Source organism: Squalius cephalus (assembly GCF_949319135.1).
Source record: "Squalius cephalus genome assembly, chromosome: 18".
Taxonomy (NCBI): Eukaryota; Metazoa; Chordata; class Actinopteri; order Cypriniformes; family Leuciscidae; genus Squalius; species Squalius cephalus.
This window is the reverse complement of record NC_137139.1, coordinates 35,662,603-35,685,775: the sequence shown is the minus strand read 5'-3', so window position 1 is coordinate 35,685,775 and position 23,173 is coordinate 35,662,603. Positions and strand designations below refer to the sequence as shown.

General features: G+C 41.3%; 2 protein-coding genes and 1 long non-coding RNA gene across 4 annotated transcripts in view; 2 read left to right on the top strand and 1 right to left on the bottom strand.

The window, feature by feature from the left end:
• Nucleotides 1-200: 200 nt before the first annotated feature.
• ccn1 (cellular communication network factor 1) lies at nucleotides 201-4,678 on the bottom strand. Its single transcript, XM_079848325.1, has 5 exons — nucleotides 3,295-4,678; nucleotides 2,488-2,698; nucleotides 2,020-2,361; nucleotides 1,660-1,856; nucleotides 201-1,111 (listed from the first exon to the last, which is right to left on the bottom strand). Exons 1-5 carry the CDS (start codon nucleotides 3,340-3,342, stop codon nucleotides 809-811), a joined length of 1,101 nt encoding a protein of 366 aa, XP_079704451.1. The 5' UTR covers nucleotides 3,343-4,678; the 3' UTR covers nucleotides 201-808.
• ddah1 (dimethylarginine dimethylaminohydrolase 1) overlaps nucleotides 4,587-23,173 on the top strand; it is a 64,650-nt gene continuing 46,063 nt past the window's right edge. The window contains exon 1 of one of the 2 annotated variants that reach the window (XM_079848333.1): nucleotides 4,587-4,934. Coding sequence is in view for 1 of the 2 variants with exons in the window: in XM_079848332.1 (XP_079704458.1) it covers nucleotides 13,925-14,212 (288 nt within the window). In the remaining variant the exon portion in view is untranslated. Of the gene's footprint in view, nucleotides 4,935-13,689; nucleotides 14,213-23,173 lie in introns of those variants that run through there. The other variant, XM_079848332.1, reaches the window with a different exon arrangement.
• The window catches only part of LOC307145313, a 24,513-nt gene continuing 16,533 nt past the window's right edge, over nucleotides 15,194-23,173 (top strand). Inside the window, exon 1 of the long non-coding RNA XR_013818939.1 lies at nucleotides 15,194-15,250. This is a non-coding gene — a long non-coding RNA (uncharacterized lncRNA). The remainder of the gene's footprint in view (nucleotides 15,251-23,173) is intronic.

Below are 23,173 nucleotides of genomic sequence, written 5' to 3'. Positions count from 1 at the left end.
TTTTGTATGTGCATATCTACAATTGGGAATATACACATACACACACACACACACACACACACACACACACAAGTCTACAGTTTGGTTCATGTTTTGTATTTAGACATCAACATATACATCAGGAATTGCAATATTTACATCTTTTACAGGTTGCTCCGTAACGAAGCTATAAAACGTAGCGCTCCAGTGTGGAGCGAGTCTTTTCCAAAATGCTGACGCGGCCTCAGCAAACAGTGCACTTCAAAGTCCCCGTAATGTAAGTCCGTAATTGACCGTTCGCAAAGACCCGCCCCCTTTAGTTACTGTTGCTATGTCCGACAAGCCACGCCGCTCTCACACACACACCATGTTCTCACGCAGTGAAAAATACATCGCGGAGCAGAGAGGACACTGACAACACACTGAGACAGACAGGACAGACCCAGGGTGCTTACTTTCAAATTTGGTCATTTTTTAACGAAATTTCAACAATAAATACGGTTTTGTGGCTCTTTAATGTGTCTGAACCGATCATCTCTTCCTTCTAGTTCATTTATAGCATCAAATAAACATGAATGAACATCAGAAGGAATGTTGTTTTAACCGTGGAAAGACGTCAGTACACTCCGCTTTTCAAGTTCAAATCCTCCGACGTTAATCTACTGACTGCTTTGTCGGACAAAAATGGCGGATTATGATTGGTCAGATCGCCTGTCAATCAAACTCCCTGCGAAGGGTCAATTCCGTGGGAATCTAGTTACAAGAGGAGTCGATTGGCCGACAGACATGCCCCCCCCCATCGGGTGTTGGGATGGGGATTCCCTTCCGCTCAGTCTCTGAACTTGTGGATGTCATTGAAGAGTCTGTAGAAGGGGTAGGTGGCGTCGTTGCCTTGGGCGCAGTTATAGGTGCACTTGCAGGACTCGATCATCATGACGTTCTTGTTGAAGGTCTCGCCGTCGTCGCAGCGAAACTTGACTCGGATGGTTCGGGTTTGCTGTGGGCTGCAGCACCGGCCGTCCACACACGAGCCGCAGAATCTGGGCCGATACTTCTTCAGACTGGAGCATCCGGCGTAAGAGAACTTCACCGGCTGCATCGACTTCTTGGTCCGGTTGCATTTCTTTCCTTTCTGTTGGAGGACGCAAGGATTAGTCACCTTCATTTTATACAGCGCTTTTACCAATATAGACTGTTTCAAAGCAGCTTTACGGTGATTACAGTAACAGAGACTGTTTTGGCTTTACAGCAGCTCTAGAATAAAGTTATTGTCCAGCTAAAGTTCTGATAGATTCTGAGATTTTCCGAAATCTTTTCGCGATTCTCTCTTAGTTTTTAAGAGCAGATGCTTTGGAAACATCCATACTCTACTTGCTTCCAATGCCTTACTTGCACACACCACTTGAACCTTCTATAAAATAATCACTCATAAAGTTTGAAAAGGTTGAAGCGAATTACAAGGGTGTTTGCAGTTATCTTGCGTCATAAAAGCCTTCTGAGGCACGAGTACATTCGCATTTGAGCATGCGGTTAAAAAAATAGCCTAGAGCGCCATCTGCTGTTAAAAAACTATGCTCAGAATCGGTTCAAGAGAGAATGGCGATGCATTCGGAAGATATTGGAATCGATCCATGATTCGATGAATTGATGCATTTGTGTTACTGAAGTGGCGTTGCTCACCTTAAGGCTGGTGTATGGCGATTGGCTGCACGGACGGACTTCGCAGATCCGGGTTTCCTTCACCAGTTTGCAGTCGTTGTTGTTGTTGGTTATCCTGGTGGAGATTCCCGTGCCGCAGGTCTTGGAGCATTGGGACCAGGGTGTGGTCTGAACTATGCACTTCTCAAACTGACGGGATTCCGGCTGAGATCGGAATGCTGCGAAATAAACAAAGTGCCGTTTAAAACTTGATTCGCATGCAAATCGCGAATGCCAATCCAATGTTCAAGTGGGACAAAAGACCCCTCCGATGAACACAATGAAAAAAAGAAAAACCGGGTCAAAATGACCCGAGGGACGGATGAGTGTTATAAATCTTACCAGGTAAAGATTTGAGTCCAGCCTTCACGATGGAGATGAGCTCGTTCTTGTTGGTGAGGTCGCTCTCGGAGTCGTCAACCATTGGATCGTTGCCAAACTTGTCGGTGGATTCCCGTTGCTTCCCGTCGTCGCAGACCCACTCCTCGCAGCATTGCCCCGGCACTTTGACCAGCCTGGGATTGGCGCATCCCAAAGTGGGAAGGGAAAGCTCTTGAGGGCAAAGCGGGATGCATCCCACCGCCCCGTCAATGCAAGTGCACTGGTGTTTGCAGTTAGGCTGGAAACTCTCCCCGTTCTGGTAGATCCTGCTGTTGTACTCGCACGGTCTTCCCTCAGATTTGGCTGTGAGAGAAAACGAAAGGTATATTTTAAAAATCTAATGCTCACATTCCACATGCAAAACTCCCCCCTCCTATCCACACATGCTTTCCATTCAGTGTCTTTTACCAAGAGTAATGAGAAACATACCTCGGCAGATGCCTCTGGTGGCCCCGTGGCTGGCCCCGAAGTTGCACTCCAGACCCTTGGTGTGGTCGCACGGCTCGGTCTTGCTACAGTCTTCATTCAGTTGTCTGGCACAAACTTTACAACAACCGCAGCCATCCGAGACCAGACTGACTCCAGGAGCGCATTTGGGAAGCTCCTGTGGGCATGAACATGCCGGGCAGCTGGAGAAAACCTGAGCGGAAAAAACAGGACACTTTAGTGACTTTCAAGTCAGTAACCATGTGTGAAAACCCACTGAGGAAAAAAACATGTGGATGTGCCCTTTCAATGTCTATGGTGTAATGTCTACACTGTAAAAAGTGATCAGTTGACTTAACTTAATCATTTTAAGGCAACATACTTACTTACTTACTTTTTTAAGTAAATAACTTCATGCTTATTTGAAAAAATAACTAATGAGGAATTGTCAAGTTCACATAACTTAATTTTTTCAAGTAAGCATGAAGTTTATTTACTTAAAAAATTGAGGAAACCCATTGCCTTAAAATTATTAAGTTAATAAACTTCATGCTTTAATCAAAAAAAGTAAGTAATTGGGAACTGTCAAGTTCACATAACTTAATTTCTTCAAAGTGAGCATTACGTTTATTTACTGACTAATTTTAAGGCAACGGGTTTACTAAAAGAATTAAGTAAGTGAACTGAACACTTTTTACAGTGAGTATATGAAACTCAAAACTGATTCTCCAATGAATGGGTTAACACTCATTTGGATATCATATAACTTATATAATAAGCAAACAAACGAGTCGAATGAAAGTAACTCACCACATTAAAATGCCCAATAAGGATGACGATAACAGCCCAAGCAAACATCTTCGCTTCTCTGTGTACTGTAGATTGTTGTATCAAACGAACAGTTAAAGTCCTCGCTCGTGTAAGGTCGCGGTGCGCTGACTCGTCGCGTCGCGTCGCGTTCTCGGTTAGTGCTCGTGCGTCTGAAGGCGTTCGCGCTCTGAGAGTGAAGACGCGCGCGACGCCTCTTTTATACACCAGTGGAGCCTGACGTCACCATCGCTGAACTGTTCCGAAGGAATGCGAGGAATGTTTCTTGGCGCGTTTTCCATAAGAGCTAAGCACCACCCTGTCTAACTTTCTTCTTTTTTTCTCTCTCTCTCTCTTACTTAAATGAATTTTCCCCTCTCACTGAACACATTTTTTACTGTTTCCCCCCTCTATATTTCTCTTCACCCTCTCTCTCTCTCTCTCTCTCTCTCTGCTATTCACGCTTCCTTTTTGGATTTGCGTGAAGATAATGCCTAAAGATATATTATTTATCTAAATAAAGCGTTCTGGTAGCATATTCAAATGTGTAAATAAGCTATTTTGTTTTGTATTAGCTGTAGTTCTGTGGGTTTATTAAGTGTTTGATTTATTCCATTACTTTTTAAAATAATTGTATTTATGTTGAGGTTTAACATTTCTGTTTGCTACCCCTAGCTAACCATTATAAATAATGTAACGCATTCTCCTATAAAAGCAACCTGTGCGGTAACTTAAAGTTTTTAAAACGACTCTTTTGGTGTGTGTGTTTGGGGGGTTAATTTTAAGTATTATGTCACCAACATCATCTTACTAACCTGCTTTATTTTGGCTAACGTCATGTAAAAGTTATTAGCCTTATTACTCGGCTTAGAAATATTTGGTCGCCCCCAGGGGTCTATTAATGGCGTTACGCGCGCGCGTCAACCATAAATTAATCCACGGCACGCGCGCGCGTTCCCTGGTTCAGATCAGCTACGCGCTTTGGGGAATTGTATCAATATTCAAACATCCATTTTAGAAATACAAATGCTTAAAAACTCATCGATGCACCCTATTCTGTGCGCGTTTAGAGACGATCTAAACTCAAACTTTACGGCTTCTATTTTTGGCTCCACTCGCTCCTCTCTCTTGACTCAACAGCTCTAAGTGGTTCCAGATGTGGAGCCTGATTCCAGACGTAACAATATTACCATATTTGGTCTGGGCAGTAGCTTGCATTATTAACATTTCTGCTGGAGTTATCCAACCACAAAGCATTCCTGACAGCTTAAAGCGTCCCTACATATGCTCTCCGTGGAGGAAATTCCTCCAGCTAATTTAATATGCATGCAGTCTGTCCATCACAAAGTGAAAGAAAAAGTGCAACAGGCATCCAGTTTTCCACATAAGATGTAAAAAAAAAAAAAAAAAAAAAAAAGTGCACTGTTTTTCTCTGAGATTCCAAATAAGTGGCATTCCACCGAAAATCAGAGATTAGAAGTTCTTGGATGCACAAACCAAACCGAGTGTGAGAGCAAAGGAATGCACAATTGTGCATTGAATAGCTCTTTCCACAGGCTCTCGGAGAGCAGAAGTGTGTGGACACTGAGACGTCCTGATGGAGAACGCTTGGCACCTGGAGTCAGATTCTTCTCATATCTCAGGTATGGTTTACTTCAACGACTTTATGGACTGAGTGCTTGTGGCCACAGTATTCTTTGCACTGGGTTGCATGTGTGTTGTTTTCTTCTGATCAGTCAGGCTTGTGTATGAAAATGCATCTGATCTGTTCATTGAGATCGAAATCCCTGTGGTTTCACTGGTTTTAGCTGATTTTTCCCAGATTGCGACACTAGATGGTGATGTGCTGTGTCATTGCAGTAAAGATGATCTGTGAGAGTGTTTGACACAATCTTATGTTACCAGTGTTGGGGAAAGTTTCTTTGAAAAGTAATGCATTACAATATTGCGTTACTCCCTTAAAAAGTAACTAGTTGCATTACGCCGTTACATTACTTTTGCATCACTTTTTCTCACCTGGGCTGGGCATTTTATAACAAAAAGTGCTATTTTTGGGCAAATGTAAAGACCCTTTCACACCAAAATTGAAATGATTAAGCCTCAGGCTGAATGAAGTGCAAATTCACGAATCCAATTAACACTTACTTCACCAATAAAAACAGAGTATAAATATAAATATAATATAATATAAATCAAATAAAGTCAGTTTTAGTAGTCAATATAAAGTACATTGGTCAATAAAGTGAGATTAAATTCATGCACATATTTTTGTTTTGTTTTATTTAACATATTTAATTATTGGAGTTTTGCATAGTGTGATTTTGCATTTAACTGATTTTATTCATTTTTAGGAATATTGAACAAAAAATTGTGCAAGTGAGATGTGTAAATGCACGCTCACATTTAGTCTAGAACTACAATAACCATCATGTTCACACACACACACACACACACACACACACACACACACACACACACACACACACACACACACACACACACACACACATTTTTTCTCAACATGAGGACAGGAGAGCTGTCAGTCAATAAATGGAAAAACAAAGTAACTTGCTTTACTTATTTGAAAAAGTAACTGAGATTTTTTTGTTGTAAATTTTAAAGGTAATGCGTTACTTTACTAGTAACTTGAAAAAGTAATCTGATTACATAACTTGTAATGCGTTTCCCCCAGCACTGCTGGTTACCATGACTGGGTAAAATCACATTTATAACATTTGAATCAAGCAAAATAGTCGATACCTCTGCTAGAAAATCCAGTTTTAGAACATGATAGCACTTTTATTAGAACTTGAATTGGCTTGTAGACCATCTTGGACCAGAACCACACCATCTGAAGCTGGTCAAGCTGTTTTGGATGAAACATGGTGTGATGTTTTATTTTTTAATGACCAGCCAGAAACTAGTTCCCATGTTCCAGACACTGTTAGCTGACCAACAGCTGACGCATGTGGCTTGGGAAGTGTGCAGAGCGTATTTGTTGAGGAGCATGTCAATTTCTGAGCCAATCACCTGAGCTGTAAATGCTGGAAAATGACATCATGGTAATGTTGATTGGCTTTTACTATTGACTATTAGCAAATATTAATTTGCCAGAATACATGAATGCTTTTTAAATGGCTCTCAGTGGTGAAAGATGCTCTTTATATAGTCGAATGGCTTTAAAAACCCAAACCGCTTGGTTTACCAGCATCAGAAATGAGTTTAAACTATCTTTTTTATCACTATTGTTTATCATTTGAAACCAAACTTCTTTGTTTGATACGCCACTTGGTTTTTATGCATGAGCAAAATGACTGACGGGCAGAGAGTGTTCCTGATTGGCTAATAAAAGGTGAGCTGCTTCTCTGATTTGTTTTTGATTTGTAGTGTCTGTTTCAGTAGCCATGACATTTTATGTGTGATATTCTTCAGGTGTTCAAATATTTTTAAGGCCACTGTATGTCAAGTGATATAAGTCATAATTTTCTCAATATGGATCTAGGTGGTTACTAGGTATTGCTACTATGTTCTGGCTGGTTACTAGGCGTTGCTAGTATGTTCTGGGTGGTTACTAGGCGTTGCTAGGGTGTTCTGGGTGGTTACTAGGCGTTGCTAGGGTGTTCTGGGTGGTAACTAGGTGTTGCTAGGGTTTCTGGCTGGTTACTAGGTGTTGCTAGTATGTTCTGGGTGGTTACTAGGCATTGCTAGGGTGTTCTGGGTGGTAACTAGGTGTTGCTAGGATGTTCTGGCTGGTTACTAGGTGTTGCTAGTATGTTCTGGGTGGTTACTAGGCGTTGCTAGGGTGTTCTGGGTGGTTACTAGGTGTTGCTAGATTGTTCTGAGTGGGTTACTAGGCGTTGCTAGGATGTTCTGTGTGGTAACTAGGTGTTGCTAGGGTGTTCTGAGTGGTTACTAGGCATTGTTAGGATGTTCTGGTTGGTTACTAGGTGTTGCTAGGGCGTTCTGAGTGGTTACTAGGCATTGCTAGGATGTTCTGGGTGGTTACTTGTTGTTGTGGTTGCTAGGGTGTTCTGAGTGGTTACTAGGCATTGCTAGAATGTTCTGGGTGGTTACTCGGTGTTGCTAGGGTATTCTGAGTGGGTTACTAGGCATTGCTAGGATGCTCGGTGTGGTTACTAGGTGTTGCTAGGGCATTCTGAGTGGGTTACTAGGTGTTGTTAGGATGTTCTGGTTGGTTACTAGGTGTTGTTAGGATGTTCTGGCTGGTTACTAGGTGTTGCTAGTATGTTCTGGGTGGTTATTAGGCGTTGCTAGGGTGTTCTGGGTGGTTACTAGGTGTTGCTAGATTGTTCTGAGTGGGTTACTAGGTGTTGCTAGGATGTTCTGTGTGGTAACTAGGTGTTGCTAGGGTGTTCTGAGTGGTTACTAGGCGTTTCTAGGATGCTCTGTGTGGTAACTAGGTGTTGCTAGGGTGTTCTGAGTGGGTTACTAGGAATTGCTAGGATGTTCTGGTTGGTTACTAGGTGTTGCTAGGGTGTTCTGAGTGGTTACTAGGCATTGCTAGGATGTTCTGGGTGGTTACTTGTTGTTGTGGTTGCTAGGGTGTTCTGAGTGGTTACTAGGCATTGCTAGAGTGTTCTGGGTGGTTACTAGGTGTTGCTAGGGTGTTCTGAGTGGTTACTAGGCATTGCTAGAATGTTCTGGGTGGTTACTAGGTGTTGCTAGGGTGTTCTGAGTGGGTTACTAGGCATTGCTAGGATGTTCTGTGTGGTTACTAGGTGTTGCTAGGGCATTCTGAGTGGGTTACTAGGTGTTGTTAGGATGTTCTGGTTGGTTACTAGGTGTTGTTAGGATGTTCTGGTTGGTTACTAGGTGTTGTTAGGATGTTCTGGTTGGTTACTAGGCGTTTCTAGGAAGTTTTGGATGTCTACAAGGAGTTGCTAGGAAGTTCTGAGTGGTTACTAGGTGTTGCTAGGATGTTCTGAGTGGTTACTAGGCGTTTCTAGGATGTTCTGGTGGTTACTAGGCTGTTGCTAAGGCATTCTGAAAGACTAGGAAAATAACTGCTATGATGCTAGAAAGTCCTGGGAAATTACTAGGCTGTTGCTAGGTGGTTGCTAAGGACTTTTTGGTGCTACTGTACGTCAAGTGATACCAGTTGTTATTTTCTAGCGGCCTACGTTTCCCCCAGTGTTTGAGGTGAGATGAAGTGTCCAGTGAGAACGTGAGCTCATGAAGGGCTGACATCTGTTCGGGCGCGGGGCTTTTAGGAAACAGTGCTGTCATTGTGTTCTCATTTTTCTATTCTGGAATTACACATCCAGGAACCATTACAAGAGCGTTTTTCATTTGTGTCCGCCGCCATGTTGTAATGGCAAACATAATATTTTCCACTTTCTTCCAGGGCTCTTGGAAGTGCGATTGATTACGAACACATGACTCAGTGGCTCAAGCCCCTCCATATTTCTGCATTACGTAACGCGTTATGTTTATTTTACCTCCGGTGTGGAAGTTCTCTCGGATCAGAGAGATGTTATCCAGGTTTTCGGCCCTTGTTTGCTCTGTGGCTTTTCCTCTCATAGTTCACTGAGACTATGCGATGTCATTTCCTGTGTGTGAACTGCTACTAAAATCACACTCGACTCTCCCAGGACCAGCGCTGTCGTTTCAGTGGCAAAACAATCCAAATGTCCTTCACTACTTTGATTTATAGGCGATAAGCTGATGTGGGCTTCTTTTATTACGGCTATTTTAGACGTTTTAAGCCACTAATTTAAAAGGACAGTTCATCCAAGAATGACAAAAACAAAGACATGAGGATGAGTAAATGAAGACAGATGTTCTTTTTTGGGTCACCTGTCCCTCTAACAACTGTAAGACTGACTTTAATTCATAAATCGAAGAGTGGTTGAAAACATGGTCATGTCATTATGGTGTTTTTTTTGTACCGGGTGGTTACTAGGCTGTTGCTAGGTGGTTGCTTAGTGCTTCTAAAAGCCCAGAAAACTAACAGCTATGATACGAGGGTGTTTTGGGTTGTTATTAGGTCGTTGCTAGGGTGGTCTGGGTGGTTACTAGGTCGTTGCTAGAGTGGTCTGGGTGGTTACTAGGTCGTTGCTAAAGTTGTCTGGGTGGTTACTAGGCTGTTGTTAGATGGTTGCTAAGGGATTCTGAGAGGCAACACAATAACTACAATGATACTAGGGTGTTCTGGGTGGTTACTAGATTGTTTCAAGGGTAGTCTGGGTGGCTACTATGCCATTGCTAGGTGGTTGCTAAGGGGTTCTAAAAGCCCATAAAACTAACTGCTATGATACCAGGGTGCTCTGGGTGGTTATAGGTCGTTACTAGTGTGGTCTAGGTGGTTAATTACTAATTGCTAGTGTTGTCTGGGTGGTTACTATGCCATTGCTAGTTGGTTGCTAAGGGGTTCTGGAAAGACAGAAAATAAGTGCTATGATACTAGGGTGTTCTGGGTGGTTACTGGGTCATTGCTAGGGTGGTCTGGGTGGTCACTAGGCTGTTGCTTGAGTAGAGTAGTCTGGGTGGATACTAGGCCGTTGCTAGGTGGTTGCTAAGGGGTCCTAAAAGCCCAGAAAACTAACTGCTATGATACTAGGGTGTTCTGGGCGGTTACTGGGTCATTGCTACGGTGGTCTGGGTGGTCACTAGGCTGTTGCTTGAGTAGAGTAGTCTGGGTGGCTACTAGGCCGTTGCTATGTGGTTGCTAAGGGGTCCTAAAAGCCCAGAAAACTAACTGCTATGATACTAGGGTGTACTGGGTGGTTACTGGGTCATTGCTAGGGTGGTCTGGGTGGTCACTAGGCTGTTGCTTGAGTAGAGTAGTCTGGGTGGCTACTAGGCCGTTGCTAGGTGGTTGCTAAGGGGTCCTAAAAGCCCAGAAAACTAACTGATATGATACTAGGGTGTACTGGGTGGTTACTGGGTCATTGCTAGGGTGGTCTGGGTGGTCACTAGGCTGTTGCTTGAGTAGAGTAGTCTGGGTGGCTACTAGGCCGTTGCTAGGTGGTTGCTAAGGGGTCCTAAAAGCCCAGAAAACTAACTGCTATGATACTAGGGTGTACTGGGTGGTTACTGGGTCATTGTTAGGGTGGTCTGGGTGGCCACTAGGCTGCTGCTTGAGTAGAGTAGTCTGGGTAGCTACTAGGCCGTTGCTAGGTGGTTGCTAAAGGTTCCTAAAAGCCCAGAAAACTAACTGCTATGATACTAGGGTGTACTGGGTGGTTATAGGTCGTTGCTAGGGTGGTCTGGGTGGTCACTAGGCTGTTGCTAGAGTGGAGTAGTCTGGCTGGCTACTGGACCATTGCTAGGTGGTTGCTAAGGGGTCCTAACAGCCCACAAAACTAACTGCTTTGCTACTAGGGTGTTCTGGGTGGTTACTAGGTCGTTGCTAGGGTGGTCTGGCTGGTTACTAGGCCATTACTAAGTGTTGCTAACGGGTTCTGAAACCCCACAAAACCAATTGCTGTGATACTAGAGTGTTCTGGGCGGTTACTAAGCCATATCTATGTGGTTGCTAAGGGGCTCTGAATGGTTGTCAGGGTGTTGCCATATGGTGGGGTGAAAGGGTGTTCAGGAAAAACTCTCCTAGCAGAAACAGCCTACTTAATGATAATGCTTAAGAACAAACAATAGTATTACTGATGCTTGCCACTCATAATCTGTTTTACCGAGTGGAATTTTCCCCTCATGATGAGGTTTCACCGTTTACACTGGATCAGATACATACTTTAGCCATGACATGTGCTTCCTCCGACTGTAAGGAGAAAGAGTTTATCCTGATGACATTCCATAGACAATCCGGCGGAATCGGAGCTGTTTACAGTCTGGAATTCTGAATGAGTTTTGTTCAGAATAGTTCCTGAGAAAACAGAATGAGATCATGAAATCACACGCTCCACTTGAACGTCTCAATCCCAATAAAGCCAGGAGTTTATGAAGTTTATTATAACAGGAAGACCAGCTTCTCACCCTGGTTTTACAATAGTAACAACAATAAATGTAGATAACAGTGTTGTTCTAATGTAAACCATAGATACGATGGTCAATCTTTAGCACAGTAATGAAACCTAGTGAGCTTCAATAAAGAGACATTCTGCTTCTCCAGTAAATGTTGTTGTAATGTCCAGTAAATTTTGTGTTGCAAAAATACTATTTTAAATTTTTATATGACCATAAATCTAAACAAGTCATGTTCAAAATTTGAGGTTGATATCTCAAACAATGATCTTTCAGTGAGAGTGTGTTCGGCTGCAGTACCAAACGCTTCCACTAGAGGAAACTCGTCTCATTCATTTCCAATGTGCGAAAACACAAGTGTGACTCTTTCTTTCAGGACCATTCAACCTGTTCAAATCATGTCCATGATTTTGTGTGTGTGTGTGTGTGTGTGTGTGTGTGTGTGTGTGTGTGTGTGTGTGTGTTCACTTAGCAAGTGCCAAAACTTGTACCAAGTTTCGTACCATTCCGATGAAGTAAAAAAATTCTAAATATGAAAACGTAATATTTTCGGTCAAAATCTTTTAGATATTTGTGCTGGAAAACAAGACAGAAACACTGAGGAAGAAGCTCATTTTCTGCAGTATGGAGACGTTTGAGATGCACACACACACACACACTCAGCAGGTTCTGGAACACTAAGGAATCACTAGATGTGTGTAAGCGGATGTTATGCGATGTTCATGCAGAGAGCGCCGTTATAGAGTGTGTTTAGGCCCCGAAAACCAGTTCCAAAAGGTCTTTGAAGCTCAAAGTACATTCATCTTTTATGGCCCTCCAAGCTGCGAACTCCACAACACACATATTTCCTCTCCGAAGGGAAAGCCGGAGGAATGGAAAAACGCAGGGAAAGAGGGAAGGGAATGAGAGGATGGAATGTGGGGCTCCGGGAATGTTTAGACCGGTCTGGATAATTGAGTGGATTTGGAACAAGAAAAGACAAACTTTGTTCCCGGGGTCTGAGGAATGCAGTGAAGGAAGTCTGGAGAACGATCCAGCCGAGCTCGACGGAAAGATGGAGAGACTGAGGAATGTCCATAGAAAAGAGGAATTCCAGCCGTGCACACACACACAGCACACACACACACACACACGCACACGCACACACACGCACACACCCTGACACACACACACAGACATGCACCCTGACACACAGACACACACACACCCTGACACACGCACACACACGCGCACACACACACTCACACACACACGCGCACACACACAGACACTCACACACACACACACACACACACACACAGACATGCACCCTGACACACAGACACACACACACCCTGACACACGCACACACACGCGCACACACACACTCACAAAGAGACACACTCACACACACTCACAAAGAGAGACACACACACACACACACAGATACACACACTCATAAAGAGACACAAAACCACACACAGACACACACACACACACACACACACACACTCACACACACTCACTCACACACGCACGCTCACAAAGAGACACACACACACACACACACACACACACACACACACACTCACGCTCACAAAGAGACACACACACACACACAAACACACGCACGCTCACAAAGAGACACACAAACACTCACAAAGACACAGACACACACACACACTCACTCACACACACTTGTCTTCAGGAGGTTATATCACCACAGTATCTGTTCATAAAGAGCATAAACCTGATGCATCTGTGCTCAGTGAGGTGTGTGTTGTGTTGAGATGTGTTGAGTTGAGTTGAGTTGACAGACAGACAGACACACACACACACACTCTCTCTCTCACACATACAGATACACATGAAATGACTTCTCTACTACTATACTAAAATAAAAAATAAAATAAAAGGTAAAACAACGATTTTGAAGTTGGAGGAGAAATGGGGAGTTTTCAGCCTACGTCAGGTGATCACCTGACCTTTCCAACGTCATTACGTAATGCGTGAAGTCGTGGACGTGCAGAACCAGCATTTGTGGTTAAAAAGTTTATAAATGTTTATTTAGTTATAAAATGTCCGCTGGTTTGTCTAGAGATAAGACTCTTATTCCTCGGCTGGATCATGTCGAGACTTTGAAGCTGCACTGAAACTCACATTTGGACCTTCGACCCGTTGGACCCCATTGAAGACACTATATGGAGGAACATCCTGGAGTGTTTTCCCTAAAAAACTTAATTTCTTTTTTTGACATGAACATCTTGGATGACGTGGTAATTCAGACGTGAACTCCTTTTAAGGCGGAATCGCAGTGGTTCACCCTCCGCCTATATTATGAATTCTAATTTTATATATATATATATATATATATATATATATATATATATTATTTAATTACATGCTTGAAGAAAAGAAACAACAACAACAACAACAACAAAACATTAACAACAATCATCATTGTCATAACATAATACAACAATCCTCCAGAGTCTTTCAGTCTGTAGTTTTTTTGGTTCGCGGCCCTTCGGGAGCGTCAGTGACGTCATCAGCGCGCTGTTTGTTCTCGCCCTCTCAGAGCTCGAGCTGTGTGTGTGTGTGTGTGTGTGTAGAACCACAACAGGCGGCAACAACAACAACAACAACAAAAAACAAACAAACGGTCCAACACACACATCACGCATCCGGAGAGTGTAGCCCCGCTGAGGCTGTGATGATGTCCGAGTTCGGGCGCTTTACGCACGCCGTGGTCCGCGCGATCCCTCGGTCTCTGGCCACTGAAGCGCTCCGGACCGGGAGCCCGGAGGAGCTGGACCTGTCGAGAGTCCAGCAGGAGTACGAGCTGTACGTGTCGGTCCTGAAGCAGCGGCTCGGGCTGGAGGTGCTGGAGCTGCCCGCGGACGAGGCGTTGCCGGACTGCGTGTTCGTGGAGGACGCGGCGGTGGTGTGCGGAGACACGGCGCTCATCACGAGACTCGGGGCCGAGAGCAGGAGGAACGAGGTACGGAGCAGAGAACACAAAACCTGCAACAGGGGCTTTCGGGCACTTGATTCAGGCGCGCGCGCACCCGAGTGATTTGATTCGTGTCGTCAGTCTATATTAGACTAATGCTCATGGTTTGTTTTCATGTTTTTTGTTGTTGTGCATTTTCAACTACAGTGTGTCAAGTTTTACTTTTCCTTAGGCTTGAGGTCAAGGGTCATTCCTGAGCTTTCTCCTTTAGTAACCAGTTAAATGCATGAACTAGCTGTAAAGTTTTGTGAAAACTGTTCATGCATGTTGTGCAACTTCCTGGCATTGAACAACTTATGCTGAGACTGGCTTATTACCAAATATACTGAATCAATATATGAAGAGTTCAGATGCAAAAGCCTCGTAGTGCCATCTGAAATTTTCCTCTAGAATGATCATTTTTATAAAGCTTGTATATTTAAGTTCAGTAATTTCAATCAATAGGTCATTTGCATTGCCAAGTCATCATCATGCCATTGAAAGATTCAGTTCCTCAGCATCACTACAGTGATTTTCATCTTTTGCATGCACGTGTATCCAACCTTTCAAGTTTTATCTAATAATGTCATGCATTTTATAGTTAACAGTCATTTTGTTTCATTTAGGATTTTTTTTTTATATGCCAAAAGATCAAGGAAAACTTTAATTCTCATGTCAGGACCCCTTTAAAAAGCTTTTGCATGGGCAAATCATTGCATTTAGACTTCTATATGTCTGGTTATTGGTTGTTTACCCCAGGTGAACCGGGATTTGTTTAGCAGTGACTATTGGAAAAATTCATGGATTGTTGCATCACTGAGGAATTTAGGTCAAACTCAAACTGATGCCGTTTTAAATGCTCAGTTCAGGGAAACTGCAAATGACATAATAGGCGTACGGAAGTCAAGCGCTCAGACCTGTATTTACTGTCAGCTCTGGTGAGAGATCGTGGCCTGTGGCGTTCGCTGAAATGTGAATCTGTTTGCTGTGACACTCGACAACTCCTAAAGCACGCATTGTGTCTTTGTGAAAGAAACTTGGATCAAGGTGTTTAGGCCCTGTCGTTCGAGTGCAGTTTGGCTGAAATTAAGAGCACTTTTGACGAGTACAACGAGGGTTGTTCTTTCAGGAGCACAATTTAGCGTTATCTTAAATCTTGGAGCCGCTGCGTTAGGAACATTTTTTAGCGTCCACACGCCGTAGCTAAGCTAAATGCACAGTCTGGCGTTTATAAAACTGTCGCCGTTGCCCTGATTCTGAAAGGCTCTGCTGATAAAAGAAAGGGTTTCAGATATAAAACTGCTGCCAGTTGGAGCACAAAAGCTGCTCGTAACACACTGTTGGCCTTTGGCCTCTGTGGAGGTTGTGGTTAGATATTAACCTTGCTTTAATCACCATCTTGTGTAAAAATGCATTTCCAAAAATGGGTCATAACATAAGCTGTGTGTTTTACCACAGTAAATGAGTCCCTAAAACCACTTTCACCATGGTAAACTCCAATTTCTCCAATTATAACTGTGTTTGCCTGAACTGCAGATGTGAATAATGTACTTTTCAATATTGCATCGTATATCATAGCTCTTATTCTGGTCAGTAAATATGCAAAATGTTACCGAAGTCAAGTTTCTCTTGAGCTTGTCGCTCATATTGCAGTCACAGCTGTTTAACTCGGACACTAAATGTATTTCACCATCTGCTACAGAGTGTGTGTGTGTGTGTGAGCTTTCATGTGTATTGATTGGTCTAAATACACACACACACACACTCTTGTTGTTCACTGTTGCGTGACTGATGTTTAGCGACAGATGCATCGATAAATAGCACTTAACTTTGACCCCACGCTACTGAACTATTAATGAATATATCTTCTAAATATTAATATATTTATTTTAACCTTATTTGCCTGTAAAGGAAATGCATAGGCTATATACAATAGAATTAATTTGTTGCGTTCATTCACTCAGCCACACATTAGAAGATTTGCTTTTGTATGAGGAAGTACTTTCGTCCAAGCCTTAAATGGCGACGTTGAAATTAAGTTGCAATGCAATCGTCTGTTTTAATATTTCTTTAGAATTACATTTAAAGTGCCTATAATATGCGTTTTGGCATATTCCCTTTCATGTATGTATAATATAGCTGTTTGTGAATGAAGTTTCAAAGATCAAAGGGTCATCAGTAATTCCAGACTTGCTTTCTGCTTAATTTACATAGGTTTGTAACTAATTTGCATAATGCCAGTCTGTGGTCTTGATTGGCCGAACAGCTCTTAGCCCCGCCCTCACACACTGTAGTTTATCTGAGACTGGAAGAGTTTGGTTCGTGTTGTTCATGTCGAGAAGACGCTGTTTTTTATTGCCGAAGCAAATCCACTTTGATGAGATTGATACGGTAAAACCCACGCCATCGTTACTGTTCGTATCACTGAGACTCAGATATGATAATGAGCGTTTGCTTTCTGACCAATCACAACAGACTGGGCCATCTGACCAATCAGAGCAGAGTAGACCAATAAAAACAGACTGGCCGTCTGACCAATCAGAGCAGAGTAGACAAATAAAAACAGACTGGGCCATCTGACCAATCAGAGCAGAGCAGACCAATCACAACAGACTGGGCCATCTGACCAATCAGAGCAGAGTAGACCAATAAAAACAGACTGGGCCATCTGACCAATCAGAGCAGAGAAGACCAATCACAACAGACTGGGCCATCTGACCAATCAGAGCAGAGTAGACAAATAAAAACAGACTGGGCCATCTGACCAATCAGAGCAGAGTAGACCAATAAAAACAGACTGGCCATCTGACCAATCAGAGCAGAGTAGACCAATCACAACAGACTGGTCCATGAATATTATTAATATTCATCTGTTTTGATGTCTTGAGATTATATAAACAATCTAATCTACTCGACCTTGCTGTTCTGTTAGATAAGCGTTCAGATCTAAACTCCCTTTAGAACAGAATGTGCATCTGGATGAAGTTTAAGGTCATGCATTCAGATCAACACTGGATTATGACCAATCAAATGGAGAAAGAAGTTGTTGTTCAGCCTTTTGACGTTTCGTCTAATGAAAGCCATGAATGTTCTGGTGCTAATAGTGCAGTGATGCTGTCGTGACTGCGTGATTGGCAGAATCGATTTCATTATGAGTTGGCGTTAGGTTTCTGATCTGTCAGTTTCTTCATGAAAGTTTAATGAAGTTTTGATGTGTAAAAGCACATGAGGGGATTTCTGTCAGATAAAATGGGTCAAATGTATTTCTGACGGCGCATTGAGTGTATAAAGTGATGATTGATAAGCTGGAGTGGATTGTGAGCATTTTCTTTCTGATCTTCATGCAGAATGCTGTATGTTTTTAAAGTGTGTTTGGCAGGAGGCAGTGTTATTATCATTAAGTAAAACTATTAAAGGCGCCATGAGCTGCATTTAAAAAAAAATTGGTAACACTTTTATTTTACATTGTCCTTGTTACATATGTCACATGTACTTACCATAGTAATAACAGTAAATGATGGATAATTACATGAACTAGCCCTCAACCAAACCCTACCCAACCCTAACCCTCTGGTAAATACATGTAGTTGCTTGATATTACTCAGTACTTAAATATATAACTACAGTGTAACAATGACACCTTAAAATAAAGTGTAACCAAAAAATTATAATATTCAATGTTAGCAAGATTTTTTACTTCAAAAAACAAACTGATTCAGAAGTAATAAGCTATTTTTGTCCCTGTTTTTGAGCCTCTCTTTGAAACACTGGCGTCTCATTCAAGACTTGGAGGTAAACACCCACTGCTATGATTGGCTAGCGGTTTTGCGTATTAAAATCATTTTCAACGCCCCTACAATTACACGTGTGGATTTGTTTTGAAAACTTCAGATGTGGAAAAATATCTCGTTGCATAGTTGAAACATTTGCCAACAATATGAAACATTTATGCGTATTACATATGCTTTATAAGTCTTGGTTGTGGCAAATAAAGTTCAGGTACAGCTCTAGAGATAACTTATATTTCATGTAAATGGAATTATGAATGAATATACCATAATTTGTCACACTGTTGTTCTTATAGGTTATTCAGAGTGAAAAATGTATACATTGTCATTTGCAGTGTCGTGTTTTAATAAAATGAAACGTGTTGTAATGTCTTACCAGAGATTTCCTGGGCCTGAACTATTGGAAAAATAGTATTTACAAACTTTTAAATGATAGTTTAAAAAGTAAATACGTTTTAAATTAAAAGTTGTCAGTTCTTCTGTTATTGTCCTATGATTGGTGGTGCAGCTGTGAGACTTCAGAGGGCCAAGCCATAGCAAATCATTGAGAGTTAATCAATGTAGTTAATCAGTGTAGTTAATGTTAATCGACAAGGGAAGATCTACACCAGAGCAGAGCTTAATTTTGTGCAGAAAGCCAACGCTTTTTAAAGCATTTCAACTAGAGACGCACCGATGTGAAAATTTTGGCCGATAACCGATAATTCTTTATATTTGAAAGCCGATAACCGATATATTGGCCGATAAATCAAATGTTTTGATAATTTTTGAGAGAAATAAAAGAAACCCTTCGAGGAATTGTCAGTCATTTAAAATCTAAAAGGTCAACGGATTTTATTCTGGCCACCATAATTGTTAAGCTTTATTTGAGAAAACAGTCATTTTGCAGAATTAATGCAATTTATTCCCAAATCATAAGTTTAATTACATTCATTTAATCCAGTCTAATGATAATATTTATTATCAACATTGGTAATGAGTCGACTTACAGTAAATTTAGTTGGTTTTGTGTGTCATACGTTTTGCAACCCGACCAGTCGTCCCCATATCCCGCTGAAATCACACTGATTGTGTGATGGTGCAATTATTTGTAATGAGGATTTGCAGTTTGTTTTGGTGATAACTCACTGTGCATTTCTTGCTGGACACGGTAAGCTAGGCTGATTTTAGGCTCAAGGTTCAAGGGTCGCGGTTCGCTACTGATGATTAAACAGAAGATGAGGCTCACTGAAGCTTTTATTCAGGGTTACAGCGAACGGCTTCCATCAAAACAATAACAAAAGCAGACTAAAACTTTACCAAAACAGAGATATAAAAATAAAAACTCATTTCAAATATCATTAAAGCTGTAATGGAATGTTATTGCTACTAAAATAACAGTGTAAGGAGGATTTGATCCAGTGTATGATGCATAATAGTCCACAACTTCCTTACTTGAGTGAAAGTACAGATACTGGTCAAATATTACTCCGTTACAAGTAAAAGTTGTAAAGACAGATTACAGAAGTAATTGTTTTTAAAAGTATTGTGATGGATTTTTTTAATGAATCATTACTAACATTTGTTTTTCTTGCAGGAACAACATTCATATGCTTTTAAATGTAAGTTCCTCTTTGACGAAAACTCGTGAATTTGGTTGTGTAAGTAAAAATAACAAATAGGGGAAATGAAACTACACATATGTCTAAACTTGAAACCTTGTGGTTACCTAGTAACAAGAGGGCTTGTCTATGAAGAACCAATCAAATTGTGGGGAAATTATGTAATGTTTCATGTCATTTTGCCACACCCCTTATTCTATAAAAGTGTGAGTGTAAATATAGTGCTAGAGTGTAAATATACTAAACGTCGACTGTTGACGCGCTAGAGCGTAAATATGCTAAACGTCGACTGTAGACTCGCTAGAGCGTAAATATGCTAAACGTCGACTGTAGACGCGCTAGAGTGTAAATATGCTAAACGTCGACTGTAGACTCGCTAGAGCGTAAATATACTAAACGTCGACTGTAGACGCGCTAGAGCGTAAATATACTAAACGTCGACTGTAGACGCGCTAGAGTGTAAATATGCTAAACGTCGACTGTAGACTCGCTAGAGCGTAAATATACTAAACGTCGACTGTAGACGCGCTAGAGCGTAAATATACTAAACGCCGACTGTAGACGCGCTAGAGCGTAAATATACTAAACGTCGACTGTAGACTCGCTAGAGCGTAAATATACTAAACGTCGACTGTAGACTCGCTAGAGCGTAAATATACTAAACGTCGACTGTAGACGCGCTAGAGCGTAAATATACTAAACGTCGACTGTAGACGCGCTAGAGCGTAAATATACTAAACGTCGACTGTAGACGCGCTAGAGCGTAAATATACTAAACGTCGACTGTAGACTCGCTAGAGCGTAAATATACTAAACGTCGACTGTAGACGCGCTAGAGCGTAAATATACTAAACGTCGACTGTAGACGCGCTACAGCGTAAATATACTAAACGTCGACTGTTGACGCGCTAGAGCGTAAATATGCAAAACGTCGACTGTTGACGCGCTAGAGCGTAAATATACTAAACGTCGACTGTAGACGCGCTAGAGCAGGGGTGGGCAAACTACGGCCCGCGGGCCACATCCGGCCCGTTAGGCTGTTTAATCCGGCCCGTCGAGTATTTAAAAAATTGTCTAAAGATCGCATTCATTTTGCCTTTTTCTTGCAATACTTTGCGTTATATATATATATTGCGTTGCATATATTTGACAATCGGAATATCAGATATTTCATGCCATAGCTAGCAAATGTAAAAAAGGAAAAATGACATAAAAGCAGATCATCATTCATTCAGCGCTGTTGTGGCTGCGGTGTGTCACGTGACAAGCAATGACGCGTCACCATGGAAACCAAACAGACAGCAACTTAAGCGCATAGACTTGGTGCACGTTAATGTTTTTTTCTTTTTTTGAAAACTCACAGAGAAAAAAAATGTTCGGTAACCGCTTGCACACGTTTAGTTTTTCCTTTGATTTGTCTGCTATTTAGTTTTGCTACTCTGGATTTGTGGATGTATCCTCCTTTATCGCCCGGCTTTCGACTAACGTTACGCTCCCCTGTCTGCCATGTACAGAACCCGGTTTTGTTCATGAAATGTTCTGATCTGCCTTTGCTTTTTATGTTTTATTTTATTATACTTAAAATAAATTTGTATAATCGTTTATTTCGTTTTTTTCCCCCACAAATGTATGACTTTTGGAAGTGCAAATTGATTGCCATGCAGTTTTAATAAAGTTGAATTAACGTAACCTTCTGTCATTTTTACTCTTCTAAGTGTACACTTAGGTGTTTTGTTTCTAATTTACGGTTAGGCCCATTAAATAATAATAAGGATAAACAATATTTAAAAAGTATAGGCTATAATTATCAAACATCTAATTAAAAATTAACCTCAAAACATAACATGCTAAATGGGGGATATCTAGCATAAAAAAAAATGTATTGTCAGAATGTCGTCTCTCAGTTGTTGAATTTCGCGCAGACGTTGCCACAACGTAAATGTGTTTGCTCAGCCCGATCTCATGAAAGTGCGAATACGACGAATTGTATTTGTAGTTCTTATGAAACGCAGTTTTCGCGTGCATATGATACGCACTTAAAGGGATAGTTCACCTAAAAATTAAAATTCGGTCATCATTTACTCACCCTCAAGTTGTTTCAAACCTGTATGAATTTCTTTTTTCTGCTGAACACAAAAGAATATATTTTGAAAAATGTCGGTAACCAAACAGTTGATGGACCCCATTGACTTCCATAGTATTTTTATTTTTTTCCTACTATGGAAGTAAATGGGGTCCATCAACTGTTTGGTTACTGACATTTTTCAAAATATCTTTCAAATTATTTCAAATATTTTTTTAAAAGTTGCACTCCGCACCCCTAATCCTAACTAATGGGTTTACAGTGCGCAGCATATGCACGCAAAAAATATATATTTTTGGCGTATAAATGGTACGAGAAATGTAATTTGTGGTATATATATACGCACTTTCATGAGATCGTGTTTCATAATCTGCTACTGGGCTGGCCCTCTGTCAAATTTTAAAACCCAGTGTGGCCCTTGAGCCAAAAAGTTTGCCCACCCCTGCGCTAGAGTGTAAATATACTAAACGTTGACTGTAGACGTTAGGGGGCGACGATTGTACGTAGTTAGGTTTAGGGAAAAATCTACCACAGTATCAGAAGTAAATGTTAATGCATTGTTTTATTAATGTTGCATTGTTGTATGTAATACTTACAGTACCTTATGCCTCTGAATCTGTGCCTGCCCTCATATCACTATCACATGTATTTCTAGAACACAGTTCCAGTTGTGGGATTGAATGTGAGATTGAATAAGTCACTCAATAATGTCCACAATGGTGTCGGACACTCAACTGGCTGTTCCCTCAAATACTGCCCTATTTAAAGTTTGAAAAAAAATTAAAATCGGGTCAAACCGAAATCAAACCCCTGCAACCAAAATCCTCCCCTGACTGACGTTACTACTTTCTACTCAAGGACTTAGAAATGTAGTGGAGTAAAAAGTATGATATTTGTCTTTCAAAAGTAGTGAAGTTAAAGTAAAAAGTTTCCAGAAAAAATAATACTCAAGTAAAGTACAGATACTCAAAAAGTGTACTTAAGTACAGTAGTTAAGTAAATGTCCTTTGTTACTGTCCACCTCTGCATGATAGTCAGGTCTGATTCACTAAACAGTGGAATGGCCACAGTTGCTCAATCCACAGAACATCTGGACTTTGTCATTGTCAAACTTGGTTTCACGGTTCATGTCTGTGCTGATGTTGGTTTCCACTGACAACACTTGAGCTCATCCCTCAACAAACCAAAAATTAGACGGTGCTCTTTGGTCATTTTTTAATGAAAAAGTTTATGTTTTGATTTTTAGATTTTTTTTTACTTCATCAGAATGGTACGAAACTTGGTACAAGTTTTGGCACTTGCTATGTGAACACACACACACACACAAAAAAAATCATGGACATTATTTGAACAGGTTAAATGGTCCTGAAAGAAACAGTCACACTTGTGTTGTTCGCACATTGGAAATGAATGAGACTAATTTCCTCTAGTGGAAGCGTTTGGTACTGCAGCCGAACACACTCTCACTAGCCGCATTTCCATTACCCTTTAAATTGCG

Coding starts and splice junctions, on each gene's coding strand:
- ccn1 (XM_079848325.1), bottom strand. CDS start 3,342: ATGTTTGCTTGGGCTGTTATCGTCATCCTTATTGGGCATTTTAATGTG. Junction 2,699..3,294: donor TTATTGGGCATTTTAATGTG/GTGAGTTACTTT, acceptor TTTTCCGCTCAG/GTTTTCTCCAGCTGCCCGGC. Junction 1,112..1,659: donor CGCCATACACCAGCCTTAAG/GTGAGCAACGCC, acceptor GTCCTCCAACAG/AAAGGAAAGAAATGCAACCG.